The sequence below is a fragment of the Dipodomys merriami genome, unplaced genomic scaffold, assembly GCF_024711535.1.
Source record: "Dipodomys merriami isolate MVZ:Mamm:240054 unplaced genomic scaffold, mDipMer1.0.p SCAF_307, whole genome shotgun sequence".
Taxonomy (NCBI): Eukaryota; Metazoa; Chordata; class Mammalia; order Rodentia; family Heteromyidae; genus Dipodomys; species Dipodomys merriami.
In genome coordinates, this window is record NW_027204571.1 from 1,059,972 (window position 1) to 1,073,501 (window position 13,530).

At 61.2% G+C, this 13,530-nt stretch overlaps 2 protein-coding genes across 2 annotated transcripts in view; one reads left to right on the forward strand and one right to left on the reverse strand.

Moving 5' to 3' along the window:
* The window catches only part of LOC138840940 (transmembrane protein 120B), a 28,565-nt gene extending 25,649 nt beyond the window's left edge, over positions 1–2,916 (forward strand). The window contains exons 10-12 of the mRNA XM_070041385.1: positions 781–845; positions 1,232–1,300; positions 1,510–2,916. Coding sequence (XP_069897486.1) covers positions 781–845; positions 1,232–1,300; positions 1,510–1,623 — 248 coding nt within the window. The 3' untranslated portion in view covers positions 1,624–2,916. The remainder of the gene's footprint in view (positions 1–780; positions 846–1,231; positions 1,301–1,509) is intronic.
* On the reverse strand, positions 2,883–12,407 carry LOC138840941 (rho-related GTP-binding protein RhoF). Its single transcript, XM_070041386.1, has 5 exons — positions 12,242–12,407; positions 11,954–12,041; positions 5,858–5,967; positions 5,641–5,775; positions 2,883–3,971 (listed from the first exon to the last, which is right to left on the reverse strand). The coding sequence occupies exons 1-5, from the start codon at positions 12,371–12,373 to the stop codon at positions 3,807–3,809; spliced, it is 630 nt and encodes a 209-aa protein (XP_069897487.1). The 5' UTR covers positions 12,374–12,407; the 3' UTR covers positions 2,883–3,806.
* Between the last annotated feature and the right edge of the window lie 1,123 nt (positions 12,408–13,530).

Here is a 13,530-nt window from a genome sequence, read left to right on the forward strand (position 1 = left end):
GGGTAACTCATACTAGCGGATCCCTTGATCCATCCTGGACAACACATCTCACAGGGGAAAAAAAAAAAAAAAGAAGCCAGGCACTGGTGGCTCGTGGCCGTAATCCCAGTTACTCAGGAGGCTGAGACCTGAGGATTGAGCTTTGAAGCGATCCCAAGCATGAAAGTCCTTGAGACTCTTACCTCCAATTAACCAGCAAAAAAGCTGGAAGTGGAGTGTAGCGCAGTGGTAGAACATTAGCCTTGAGCAAAAAAGCTCAGGAACAGTTCCCAGTCCCTGAGTTCAATCCTTAGGACTGGCACAAAAAAATGAAAAGAAAAAAAACCCACACAGACATATACACATACATAGGATTGAACATATATTTATGTAAACGTATCTACATTGGGAAATAAATGTATGTAAATACATCTACATTTGCCCAATTCTTTTCACACATGGGGTACCCAGTTGGAAGTGCTTGGAGAGCCTCCCTCCAAACTTGCAGGGAAAACGATTTCCCAGTCCACACAGCCATCCCTGCTCTTGTGTCGACATGACTGAACCCTGCGTCTGCACACAGACTCCCACACAGATTAAGGAACTGGCCAGCGTTCCTGGTGCCCCTCAGTGTGGCCAGGCCACTGGACTCCTGAACGTTGGACCTGGTGGCCCTGCAGATCCTCTGGTGTCTCTATCGTGCTCTCTCGCCCAACCTCAAAGGGGAGCACTAACCCGGCTAATCTTGGGTTGAGGGCCTGGTGAGGCGCTGGGGCCTCAGCTCTTCCCTCCTCTCCACAGAAGGCTTCCAGTCCTGGATGTGGCGAGGTCTCACGTTCCTCCTGCCCTTTCTCTTCTGTGGCCACGTAAGTCCCCCTTGTCTCTGTGCTGAACCCTGGGAACAGAAGGTCTTCTGGCCTCTATCTCCTTCACAGATTGTCCCCAGCAGCTGGGATGTGGGGCTGCTCACCCCAGCTCCTTACTGATGACTCAGTGCTGGGAAAATGTGAGGTCCTCCTTCCTGCTCGCAGAGTGACCAAGAGTCACACCTCGGGGAGGCCTCTGTCCCCAGGGACATGAAGGACAGGAAGTGGAGCTGGCCCACAGACCTGCTGTGGACAAGACACCTAGGGTTTCAGGAGCAAGGGGGACGGGGTCTCAGTGATAGCTAAAGCTGGGGAGCCTCTCCCCCTTTCCTATGGGCCTGCAGGGCATGGGCATGTGTGGTGAGCCATGTCTGTCTTGTCTCCAGTTCTGGCAACTCTACAATGCTGTAACATTGTTTGAGCTCTCCAGCCATGAGGAATGCAAAGAATGGCAGGTATGGGGTGGGTTGGAGGGAGTCAGAGATGGCAGGAGGGCCTCGGGGGTCTACGCAACATGGTTCACCCCACCAAGTATTCTCCCAGGACTCTGTCCTGTCAGACCCCTGTTCCCTATCTTCTGCTGGCCACCCCCATGGCCTTCTGGGCTTCTGGGGCACTGACTCGGCTTCTCCCTCCCGGCTGGCCGCCTCCCTCTGGGTCCCAGGTGTTCGTGCTGGCCATCACCTTCCTCATCCTCTTCCTGGGCAACTTCCTGACCACCCTCAAAGTCGTGCACGCCAAACTGCAGAAGAACAGAAAGAAGACGAAGCAGGCTTGAGGTCAGGATGCGCTGCCCTGGGGGCTTCTGAACTTTGAACTGCTGGGGACTCCAGCCCACTTGGCAGCAGCATCTCGGGGGCCAGCAGTGCGGCGTGGCGGGGGGCAGGGCCGAGGCTGCTGTCCCTGGCTGGACAGTGCCGTGAAGCCCGCCTGTGCGCACAGTATTAACTCGCCCCAGCCTCCCTATTTATGACGTTATTTAATGCCGGTCCTCCCAGCTTCCCCGCTGCTCTTGGCAGTGACCAAGTCTGGGTCTGTCTTCCGGGAGGGGCCGGAAGCCTCAGGGAGCCCCTCTGCCCACTCCTGTCATTTGAGCCCCTCGTTGGGGTTTGGATGTGCCTCGCCAGCGTTGGATTTCTTCTGACCTGCAACTTCCTGGGTCCTGGGCAGGTGGGATGAGGCCTCCAGCGTCCCGTGGAGCCCCCCCCCCCCCCCCCCGGCCCGCCTCTGCTGTAAGCCCCTCCGCACCCCGCCATCTGTGGCGGGGCTTATTTAAGTTCTCAGAGAACTAATGCCTGTCTTTCTGCCTCTTACTTCCTGAGCCACCCACCCGCTGGCCCTGAGGGGCCACGGTTTACGGAGGGTCACCGCAGGAGGGCGCCCCAGCCCCCAGGTAGTTTGGCCCTATGTGTCAATGACACAGGTCCCATCCACGCTTCACCTCCACAGGTGAGACCTCAGAAGTGGGACCCGGCTGTTCCCTGCTGGCTGGGTTGGGCCATGGAGTTTGTCCACTGTTCTCTCTCCACCCCAGAGGTCCTGAGCAGGGCCCAGGGCCTGCCTGCCTGGTGAGGCCGGGGCAGGTGTGGTCACTGCCCCGCTTCAGGCTCTGTGGTGGGGAGGATAGAGAAGCCACCAGGGCCCATTGAGGTGCTGCCCCTAAGGGCACTTTCCTACAGATGACCCCGCTGGCAACCACAGACACACCCGCCCTCACAGGGGCTTTACTTTAGTTATTCATAAGATTTCTCCTTCCCCAGGGTGAGATTCCAATAAACCCTAGGCATATACTTTCCCTAGAAAGGGGCAAGATGGGGCGCCACCCCCAGCCACCAGCCCCGCTGGCCCTCCGTCCCTGGGTACTGCTTGCCCTCTGCAGGCTGGCATGTGGGTGACTCCCGATTAGGGGTTAGCAAACATTTCCTATCAGAGCCCAGATGGTAAATATTTTAAGCATTGTGGGTGACATGGTGTCACAAGGACTACTCACACAAAAACTGCAAAGCAAAAACAGCTGATGCATGAGCGAACATGGCCTTGTTCCAATAAAACTTTATTTACAAAACAGGCATTTGACCAGACCAGGCCCTGGCTGTGGTTGCTGACCTCTGCCCCACACTGTCAATTGTCCGTGAGGTTGGGGACTGTACAGGAATAGGGAGCCCATCGTTGACTCCCCAGAGGACAGGAGAGCCATGGGTTGGGGTGGGAGGGCTCAGAAGTGTCCTTCCCTGGCATCCTGGCTCATCTGGAGCCCCCGGAGGAGGCTCAGGGTGCAGGAATCCGGCTGTCAGCAAGTGGCAGGCAGTCTGGGGGCCAGCTTTGACCACTGGTCTGTGGGAACAACTGGCCTGTGGGAACCGGTCAGTTCTGAAGAAGGCCGCATCCCATGCGAGCAGAGCCCATCAGCGGCGGCCGGTGCGGGTCTAGACCACCGCAGCCGTCCAGCTCCCCCTTCACCCATGGGGACAGTCTAGAGAGAGAATGACTTGCCTTAGGTCCCCAGGGGGCTGGTGGAACCTTCCATCAGGAGTCTCCAGTAGGAAGAGTGCTTTCGTAGGTCCGCCCCTAAGCAGGGGACAGATGTGCGCCCCAAGGCAACCTGAGTTTTCACAGCCGCTGCTTCTCCCCCTGGGCGTCTGGAGCCCAGGTGTGTGTGGGGGAGGCTGGAGGATGTGGCCCTGCCTTTCCCGGGAGCCACGGGCTTGGGTGCCCACGTGGACCGGTGCAGACCGCACCGTGGCACACGCTGGGGTGGGGGCTCGAGGTACTGGCCCTCGAGTCATGGGCGCACCCCCGGGTCCAGTCCCCTTGTTCACCACTCTACTCCAGGGTGAGCCCAAAGGTGAGTTCATGGAGGAGAGTTCCAGGAGGTTCTAAGACTAGCTCCAGACCCCCAGGGCTGCAGAGCTGGACGGGGCCTGCCCAGGGTGGTCAGTTCCGTTTCCGCTGGCCTCGGGGTCACAGGAGCAGGCAGAGCCGCTGCTTTTTCTGCCGCTGAGCTTTCTTCAGAGCCCTGAGGGCCACCTTGGCGGCTTCTCGGAAGACGTCCTCCACGTTCTCCCGGAACTTGGCCGAGCACTCCAGGTAGAGTGCGGCCTGCATCTGTTCACAGGCGCTCAGGCCCTGGGCCGGGAGGGGCGACAGCGTTACGGGAGGGGCCTGGGGCTTCCCAACACCTCCTCGGGGGCGGGGGGGGGGGGACGGGGGGGGTGCTCTCTGGAGGTGGAGGCCTTGGAGACCTGAGCCTTTTCCGCATCCCAGGGATGTGTATGCGTAGGACTTTGTTGGGCTCAGTATCCCATGGCTGCCTGGGGCAAGCCCGGGGGAATGGTAAGTCCTCAAAACAGAAAGCCTCCCTACACCCTCTATTTTCTCTGTCAGCGTGAACCACTGAACTTGCTAGGATCAAAACAACCCAAGGAGGGAGAGGGAGCAGAAGGAAAGAAATGTACATCCCACCCAATGTGGAAGAAATAGCTGTATTGACAAAACTCACAGAGTTCATAAACTGTAGACCGTGGTGACGACAGTTTGCCTCATGAGGGCTAGAATGTGTTCGTGCCTTTAAGTATCACTAGCTCACAATACTGTGAAATTTGTGAATTTATGTAATCAGTCACAAAAATTATTAAAGAAAATTAAAAAAAACAAAAAGCAAGGTGTGATGGCTCCTACCAGTAATCCTAGTTATCTGGAAGGCAGAGCGTGGGAGGATCAAGAATTGAGGCCAGCCAAGGCAAAAAGTTAAGGAGACTTCCAACTCAATAAGATCAGGGTATGGTGATGCACACCTGCCATCCCAGCTATTTGAGAAATAAACAGGATCTCAGGCCAGGCTGGCCCAGCAGAAACATGAAACTATTCAAAAGAATAACTAACACAAGAAAAGGCTGGAGATAGGGCTCAAGTCCTAGATTGCCTAGCAAGTGCAAGGACCTGAGTTCAAACCTCAGTACTGCAAAATAATTATTTTTTATTTTATTTTTGTTGGTCGTGGGGCTTGAACTCGGCCTGGGCGCTGTCCCTGTGCTTTTCAGCTCAAGGCGAGCACTCTACCACTAGAGCCACAGCACCACTTCCAGTTCGCTGGTGGTTCATTGGAGATCAGTCTCACGGACTTTCCTGCCCTGGCTGGCTTTAAACGAAGATCCTCAGATCTCAGCCTCCTGAGTAGCTAGGATTATAGGCCTGAGCCCCTGGTGCCTGGCTTTTAATTGTTTATTTTTAAGTGAGTTTACCATTAATATATTATTAAAGTTGGGTCTTGCTAGTATCCAGGACTTGCCTCAAACTTTTGGATTACAGGTATGTCCCACCATGCCTGGATTAAAGTTTCTTGTTCTTTTAAATTAATTTTGTGTTTTCTTTCCTTCTGTGTATTCTGTTTCTTAAAAAGCCACAGTGGGGTGGGGAAGGTGGCTTAGTGGTAGAGCATTTGCCTAGCACACATGAAGCTCTGGGTTTGATTCCTCAGTACCACATACACAGAAAAAGCCAGAGGGACACTGTGGCTTATGTGGTAGAGTGCTAGCCTTGAGCAAAAGAAGCTCAGGGGCAGCGCCCAGGGCTGGCATGACGGGGTAGGGATGTCTTTCCGCTTCTGGTCTCAGGCAGGGGTGGGCGGGGAAGGCGTGTGGATGGGGGCCTCCGGGGCTGGAGTACTGGCCCTGGCTCTACTTCCTAGCTGTGCCCTGAGAAGCTGCTTGACCTCCAGGGTCTCGGCTCGCCCCCCCCAGGGTTAATGCGCTCAGGGCGGTTTCTGGGCGTGGCAGCCGTGGGGGGGGCGCGGCACCTGTGAGTAGGTGATGGGTTCCAGCTGAGCGGCGCGCAGCTTCCGCAGCTGTTCCTTGTCCTTCCTCAAGTCAGTCTTGCAGCCGATGAGCACCACGGGAGTCCCGCGGCAGAAATGTGTCACCTCAGGGAACCACTGTGGGGGGAGGGAGGGAGGGATGTCGCCACGGGCTGCAGCTCCAGGACCCCCCCTCCCCGCAGGCAGGCCTTCCTCTCACCTTGATGAGGACGTTGTCATAGCTGGTGGGGTTCATGACGTCATAGCAAATGAGCACCAGGTGAGCGTTCTGATAGGAGAGGGGCCGCAGGCGGTCATAGTCTTCCTGACCTGGAACCAGAGGTGCACACCTTCAACTCGGTGCTCTGGGCCTCAGTTTACTGTGCTGTAACTGGAGGATGGCGCGGCCCACAGTAGGTTGCGCGAGCTCCGGGCTGATGACAGGGTAAAAGCCGGACACTGGTAGTAATCCTGCCGGCTGGGACCGTGTTCCCACAGCCAGGGTGGGTGCCCTGCGGTCCCGAGAGATCCAGCACTAGTCCTGGAGGGTTGGGACAGCTGGGAATGAGGGCAGGAAGCCCCCCTCCCCCCAGCGATGTCACCTAAGTCCAGGGCCTCGGCGCTGTGCCTGAGCTTCTTTTGCCCAAGGCGAGTGCTCTCCTGCTTGAGCCACAGCTCTCCGTCCAGCCTTTCGCTGGTTGATTGTGGACAGGAGCCTCATGGGCTTCCCGCCCCCTGGCAGCCGCAGATCTGACTCCTGAGCCACCGGCGCCCAGCACCTTTTTTACTTTTTAGTAAGGTTTTATGTTGACGGTTCCAGAGAGTGCGGCGCTGCTGGCACTCAACCCCAGCATTCACACTTCACCGCTTGCTCTATCTGTGCGTAAACACCTCAGCTTCAAAACTTTGCCCTGGCCAGCAGGGATGCTCACTGCGGAAGTGGTGCAGGGACCCCCCCCATCCTCTCCAAGTCCTCACTGGTCACCTGCCGTCCCCCTGGCTCAAAGCCTGGACACATCATCACATCCAGATCCTGCCTCCCTCCCACCCCTCAAACGCCCTCCTCGGCTTCCTGCTGCCCTTTGTATAAAATCCAAACATCTCCTGTGGGCCACAGGATTTGGTGCTCCTGACCGTGACTTGACCTCCCTGCCCATGCAGTCCAACCGCAGTCACCTCAGGTCACCACACTGCTACTCAAACACACTTTGTGCCTCAGGGCCTTTGCACTTGCTGTTCCCCCACATCTGGAATGGGACTTGAACTCTGGGCCTGGGCCCTGTCCCTCTGTTTTTCAGCTCAAGGCTAGCGCTCTACCACTTGAGTCACAGCGCCACTTCTGGCTTTACACATGCTAGGCAAGCACTCTACCACTAAACCCACCTTCCCAGCCCTCTTCCCTCATGTATTTCTCTTCCTCCATATTCTTCACTGCGTTTCAGACCTCATAATATGCCTCCTACTTGGTTTCTAGAGTGTTCTCAATGGATGACCAAGAAGTCCCAGCCCAACCCCTCAGGGAAATTCACTGTAAAGCAGACAGCTACCACCCTATCTTTGGATCTCAGGTTGTTTCTCAACCACGCGGAAAGCTTGCTTCTGGACAGAACACGGCGGAAGGGAGGCGGGCGCACGCCATGTGCACGGTTCTCGTACAGTGGCGCAGTGTCCGGCTGGAGAGCAGGGTCGCCTGGCTGCGCCAGGGCCGGGAGCGTCACTTTCGGTGTTCCTGAGGAGACCCGGAACCCGGCTCTTGGGGACCGAGGGACAGGTACCCACGTTTCATGTAAAGAAACTGAGTTTGCTAAAAGTGAAGTGACCCCGCGTGGAATGCTCCCGCGCACAAACGGACGCCCAGGCTCTTGGTGGGTGCTAGGGTGCTTGGACTCGGGGCGTGGCGCTGTCCCCCAGCTTTGTCCTCAAGGATAGCACCTTCCCACGTGAGCCACAGCTCTGCGTCCAGCTTTTTTGGTGACTAATTGGAGATAGTCTCACCGACTTTCCTCCTGGGCTGGCTGTGAACCGCGATCCTCAGGACTCAGCCTCCTGCGCAGCGAGGGGCACAGGCGCCGGTGCCAGCCGGCTCTCCTCAGGTCATTTCTGGGATAGCATTTTGCTTTTTCGCCCAGGCCAGGCCCGGACCAGACTCCGATTTGCATTTCCTTTGTGACTGGCTGACAGGCCCCCCCCCACGCATGCGCGGGGCGGCTGCCGCTCCATCCCTCCACAGAGCTGGGAGGGATGGAAGCAGCCGTGCAGACCGAGACCCCTCCTTTCTGCTGGCTGAGCCCCGCCCCCAGCAGGCTTTCCAAGCGCCCCCCACCTGTCTGGCACGGTTGGTGCCGCAGCTGCTTTCCCACAGCGTCCCTGGATGCAGACTGGACCGGGTGGCTCGCGTGGCGCCCACGCCATGAGGGGTAGAAAGACAGCGCCTGGCCCCGAGGCGTTGGGGAACCGTGGGCTGTTCCACGCGTGACAAGCACAGCCGAGACACAGACGAGGGCTGCGAAGTGCCTCTCACACTTACAGGCTGGGGGACAGCGGGGTTGGGGGGCAGGGGGGAGGGGGGCTGCTCCTGCCCCGAGGCTGTGCGCTTTTTGGGCCAGGGGCTCCCTGTGGAAGTCTCCTCCTCCTCCCCCCCTTCCTCCCCCTCCCTTCCTCCTCTTCCTCTTCCTCTTCTTCCTCCTCCTCCTCCCCCCCTCCTCCCCCTCCTCTTCCTCTCCTGGGCCTGCACGGATTCAAGCAGCCACCAGGAGGGGAGGGAAGCTTCTAGAGAAAGCCAGTCCAGTGAAGGTCTGGGTGCGGCTGGCAAGGTCGCAGGTGGCACCTTGTGAGCCAGCGCGCAGGCTCCGTTCGCGGTGCTGAGGTCGGCTGCCTGCAGGGCCCAGTCGAAGCCCGGCTTCCTTGCTAGGAACTAAGCCAGGCCTCAGTTTCCTCATCTGGCGATGACAATGCCAGAGACGCCCCGCCAAGGCGTCCCCTGGCCGGGGCAGCCACTACTGGGACCCCGTTTTTGAGATGGAGAAACTCAAGCACAGACGGGCTAGGCGGGTTACCTGGGGTCACACAGCTGGGGGGGGGGGCAGCCAGCCCAGGAAGGGAATCCTGACCCCAATGCAGACGTGTGAAAAAAGATGGCTCCAAACACAGTGATCAGCAGAACCAGGGCCTCCAGGAGGGGCTGGGCAGCCAGCCCCAGCCTCGCGTCCTCCTCCAGGTTGCTTTCCTGGCTTGACACCACCCAGGTCCCCTCTCCTGACACCTGGCGTGGGCCTGAACTCGCGTGGTGTCGCGGGCCCTGCTCCTGGGGGCGCTGGACGCACTCTCTGCCCCTGCTCGGGCCGCTGCCGGGGCCTTGGGGTGTCCAGGGGCGACCCTGCCCCCTCTGCGATGGGGCGCCGTGGATGCTACTGAAATAAAAGATTGCTAGGGAAGCGCAAAGCCCGGGTGGGGCTCGAACCCAGGACTCCGGCTCCATCAGCTTCAGAGTCTCCCAAACCCAAGGGCACCCAGGTGGGCCAGGTCACCTGACCACGGTCACAGGGGGACGGCAGAGCCCATGGGGCGGGCACGGGGGCGGGGCTCAGCCCGCCAGGGCTCCCAAGGCTGGCGGGGGCATGAGAGGAGGAAGCCAACAGGAGGAAACACTTTTACTAGCTGTGCTGGGGTCCCCTCCCTGTCCCCGCCCAGGCCTGGAGCTGCGGGCACGCCCCCCCACAACATCCCGTCTTAGCAACCCGGGTCCCCCTTTCCTGTGGTCCCCCATGACCTCGAGTCTCATTGTCCCAGCCCCCAGCCTTCTACCCAGGAACCTCTGGGCCCCACCACAGCTTCCTGTGTCTGAGGATGTGGGGGGCCGGGAGGCCACAGCAACGGGTGCCTGGGCCCCCGAGCTCCTTCGCCCTGGGAGCACTGAGCGTGGAGCACTGCCCAGCTCTGGCGGTATCCATCACCATCTCCGCAGGCTGGTGAGAAGCCGCACCAGCTTTTTGCTCCCAGCCCCGTGGCCCAGGTGTGAGCATCCAAGGAGGAGCAATCTAGCATCTTGGAGCAACCCCTGTCCCACAGCACTGATCACTGCTGATTGGGAAGATGCTCCTTCCTCCACAGGCTAGCCTGTCAGTTTCTAGAACCTTCTACAACGCTTCCTAGGTTCATCTCTAGCTCTGCCATTGTCCTCACCCTAACTCCCCTGCCCACCCCGCCCGTGACCCACAGTGCATTCATCCCAGCCGCCCCACGCGTGACCCCATCTCCACCATATTCCACCGCAGGGCTTCCCTGGCCACAGGGGTCAGCTAGCTGTTTCCCTGCCTCTTGTTCCTTGGGCCAGCCTGTTGACCAAGAGGCCAGCTGGGTTCCCCCTGAACTCACGAAGGGGCTCAAACCCAGCACTGCTTTTCTGCTGGTCAGAACACAAAGCATGGCTGCAGCTTGTGTAGCAGGAGCCTCGGGCAGTCCTGAACCCCCGGGGGCAGTCCTGAACCCCCGGGGGCAGTCCTGAACCCCCGGCAGCCGCTGGGCCCCAGGGGGAGGGCTGCTTTTGTTTTTTGTTTTTTTTACATCCTAACGAGGGCTGGTGGAACTCAAAGAATGAATGTTCATCTGGCACACTAAGGTTCCTGGGTTCCAACAGTCACCAAGACAATAAATGTCAACGCACTCGCTGCTACCGCTGCTCACCTACCAGATCCAATCCTCTTGACTCTCTAAGCCCAAATGACACGAGGAAAGGAAACTGGGGACCAGAAAGCCCCAAGGATACACAGCCAGTGTGACCAGCATCAAAGCCCTGGTGTGACTCTAAACCAGGTGGTAAAGGTAAGCACTGGTGGCTCACGCCTGTCATCCTAGCTACTCAGGAGGCTGAGATCTGAGGATCGCAGTTCAAAGCCAGCCTGAGTAGGACAAGTGCCTGAGTCTCTAAACTCCTGATTCATCACTAAAAAGCCAGAAGTGGGGCTGTGTCTCAAATGGTAGAGCACCAGCCTTTTTTTTTTTTTTTTGGGTCCGGTCGTGGGGCCTGAACTCTGGGCCTGGGCGCTGTCCCTCAGCTCTTCAGCTCAAGGCTAGCACTCTACCACTTGAGCCACAGTGCCACTTCCGGCTTTTTCTTTTTGCTTATGTGGTGCTGAGGAATCGAACCCAAGGCCTCATGCATGCAAGGCAAGCGCTCTACCACTGAGCCACCTTCCCAGCCCGAGCGCCAGCCTTAAACACAAAAGCTAAGAAACAGTGCCAAGGCCCTGAGTTCCAATCCCAGGATCCACAAGCAGAAAACGCAGGTGGTGGGAAGAAGCTGGTGATCCGCCAGCGCCAGCTCCTTCCACACACCACCCTGCCACCCAGCTCGGGCCTCCAAACTGCTCAGGCAACGATGTGGCTCAGACAGAGAACATCTTCCTGTGGATGGGGCCAGGGGAGCTGGACAGGGCCTCTGCGCTGGGCCTACTGACCAGGGAAGCCTGGGTGCTGGGGGGAGAGGCTGGGGGGAAGGAGGAGGAAGAGGGGGCCACCGTCCTGCCCCTCCCTGGCTGCCGGGCAAGAGACCTGAGTACAAATGCCCCGGATGTTCACCGTCCTGTTGGCCGCACCCCAAGCCAGCTCCCGGGGGCCGGGGGTCCTCAGAGGCCGGCAGGGATGGGCAGCCCAGGGCCGGGGAGGAGGCAGGGCTGGGGACGGGATGTCTGGATTTGGGTTCCACCGACGGTTGGTGGGACACTTCATCTCCCAGCGCAGGAGGGGCTGGGGGAAGGGGGGATCCCCTGCCCTCCGGGACCCCCTCCCCCGGGGACCCCTCCCCCGGGGACCCCTCCTCCCGGGGATCCTCCCCGCGGCCCCGGGTGACTCGGCTCCACCTGGCACTGAACTCTGAGCTCCACCTGGCACTGAACTCTGAGTCACGGAGCCGGGTGGCGGCTCTTCCTGGTCATCCCAAGCTTTGCCCCTCCATGGATGGCGCCCAGTCCGAGCTGGGGGTCCCCCGCAGACCGTCCGGTCGGAGGGAGCCCCGTCTCCCCTGCCCCCCGCCCCGGCTCCATTTCTCTGAAGTTGCCCATCCTCGTCCCCGGAAGCCAAGAAGGCCGGGCCGGCCTAAGAACGCAGGCGAGGCACGGCCGCCGCTCCCCCGCCGGGGCCCGGAGCCCCGCCGCGGCACCCCGCGCCCGGAACCCCACGGCGCCGGCCCCGCCACCCCGGGAGCCACGCGAGCGCGGCCAGCCCGCGGGAGGCCGAGCCCGGCGGGGCCCCCACGCACCCCAGTCCCCGCACGCAGAGGGACCCCGCGGCGCGGCGCCCCGGGGCGCCCCGCACTCACCCGCGGTGTCGTAGAGGTTCAGGGTCACCTCCTTGGCCCCCACGGCCACGCTGGCCGTGTACTTCTCAAACACCGACGGGGCGTAGTTCTGCGGGAGGAGGGGGAGGCTCAGCCGGGGTCCCCCGGGACCCCGCACCCCGGCTCCGGGGGGCTCGAGGGGAGCCCAGGGCGGCGGCGGCCGCCTCTGCGCGGGGCCCGCCGGGGACCCCAGGCCCGGCGCGGGGTCCCCGTCCCGCCCCCCCCCCCCCGGTGGTCCCGGACGACCCCGCGGGGCGCCTCCCGCCTCACCTCGGGGAAGGAGCCCTGGCTGTACACCATGAGCAGCGACGTCTTGCCGCAGCCGCCGTCACCCACGATCACGATCTTCAGCTCCTTCCTCCCCGGGCCGGGGGCCGCGGCCGGGACCCCCGCGGCGTCCATGGCCCGGAGCGCGCAGCGCGGGCGGCCGCCGAGAGCCCCGCGCAGCAGCGCCGGGGGCGGGGCCGCGGGGCGGGGCCAGAGGCCGCGGAAGCCCCGCCCGAGCCCCGCCCCCGGGCCGGAGCCGCCTCCGCCAGGCAGCCCCCCCGGCCTCAACCCCTCTCCGCTGGGCCCCGTTCGCCTCTCCGTATCAGGGAAACGACGGCAGCTGGGAGTCGGGGTGCTCGGCCTCCAGCGCAGTGTCCCCCACGCCCCCCGAGCGTCACACGGCCCCCCAATGTCAGAACGGGTGGTTTCCGCCGCGGCATCCCGGGAGCCCCTGATTGGCAGCGCCACCGCCTGGCGGGAGCCCTGTGATTGGTCAGCCTGGCAGCCCACCTTGAACTGGGGCTCCCTGATTGGCGGGCTGTGCCCCAGCACTCGGGTTCGAGGCGCCGGCGTGGCCCACCAGCTGTGCGGCCTGGCGTGCCTCCGTGTGTGACGGACGTGGCTGCGGTGGCCCCGGGGTAGAGGCTGGCACAGCAGTCATGCTGCCCACGCGGTGTGACCCTGAGCCTGAGCGCGCGCGGGCCCCGGTGGGAGGCCGCGGGGCTCCGCCTACTCCCCTCCCCCGCCGCAGGTGGGCGCGCGGCGCCCTCTGCCGGTGACGGCGTCGCGCTGCACAGGTGAGCGGTGTCTCCTTCCAGGAGGGGGCGCGCGTGCGCGTATGAGTGTGTTGGGGGGGCGCGTGTGTATGCGCAGGCACTATGTGTGGCCTAGCGTGTGAGTGCATGTGAAAGGCCGTGTGTGCCTGTGTGCGAGGCCTAGTCGATCTCAGCTGGGCTCTTTCCGCGCACCTCGGAGGCACTGGGCACCAGTGGCTGCCGTTTCCTCATCAAGAAGCGTTGCGCACCGCATCCTGATCAGCCTCTGCGGGGGAGAGCGCACTCGTGTCGGGACGGTTGGCAGGAGGCCCGCCCCACCAGGCCAGTGCGCGCAGCGGCGCGGATGCTCGGGGCTGCGCGTGGGGGGGGGGTGGGTAAAGCTCATAGCGGATGGAACCCTGTTAGCAGCAGCACTGGGGTGGGGACCGGCCGCCAGGATTCAGTCTTCGCGTTCCTGACTCCACTCTGAAGACTCCCAAGCTCTCGGCAAGGGTGAAGTAAACCTCACTTTGGGGA

What these genes read in the sequence shown, in the direction of transcription:
- LOC138840941 (XM_070041386.1), bottom strand. Translation starts at nt 12,373, where the DNA reads ATGGACGCCGCGGGGGTCCCGGCCGCGGCCCCCGGCCCGGGGAGGAAG. An exon ending in GAACCTCTACGACACCGCGG is followed by an intron (nt 5,968 to 11,953) that starts GTGAGTGCGGGG and finishes CTCTGGTTCCAG; the next exon opens with GTCAGGAAGACTATGACCGC. An exon ending in AACCCATCACCTACTCACAG is followed by an intron (nt 3,972 to 5,640) that starts GTGCCGCGCCCC and finishes CTCCCGGCCCAG; the next exon opens with GGCCTGAGCGCCTGTGAACA.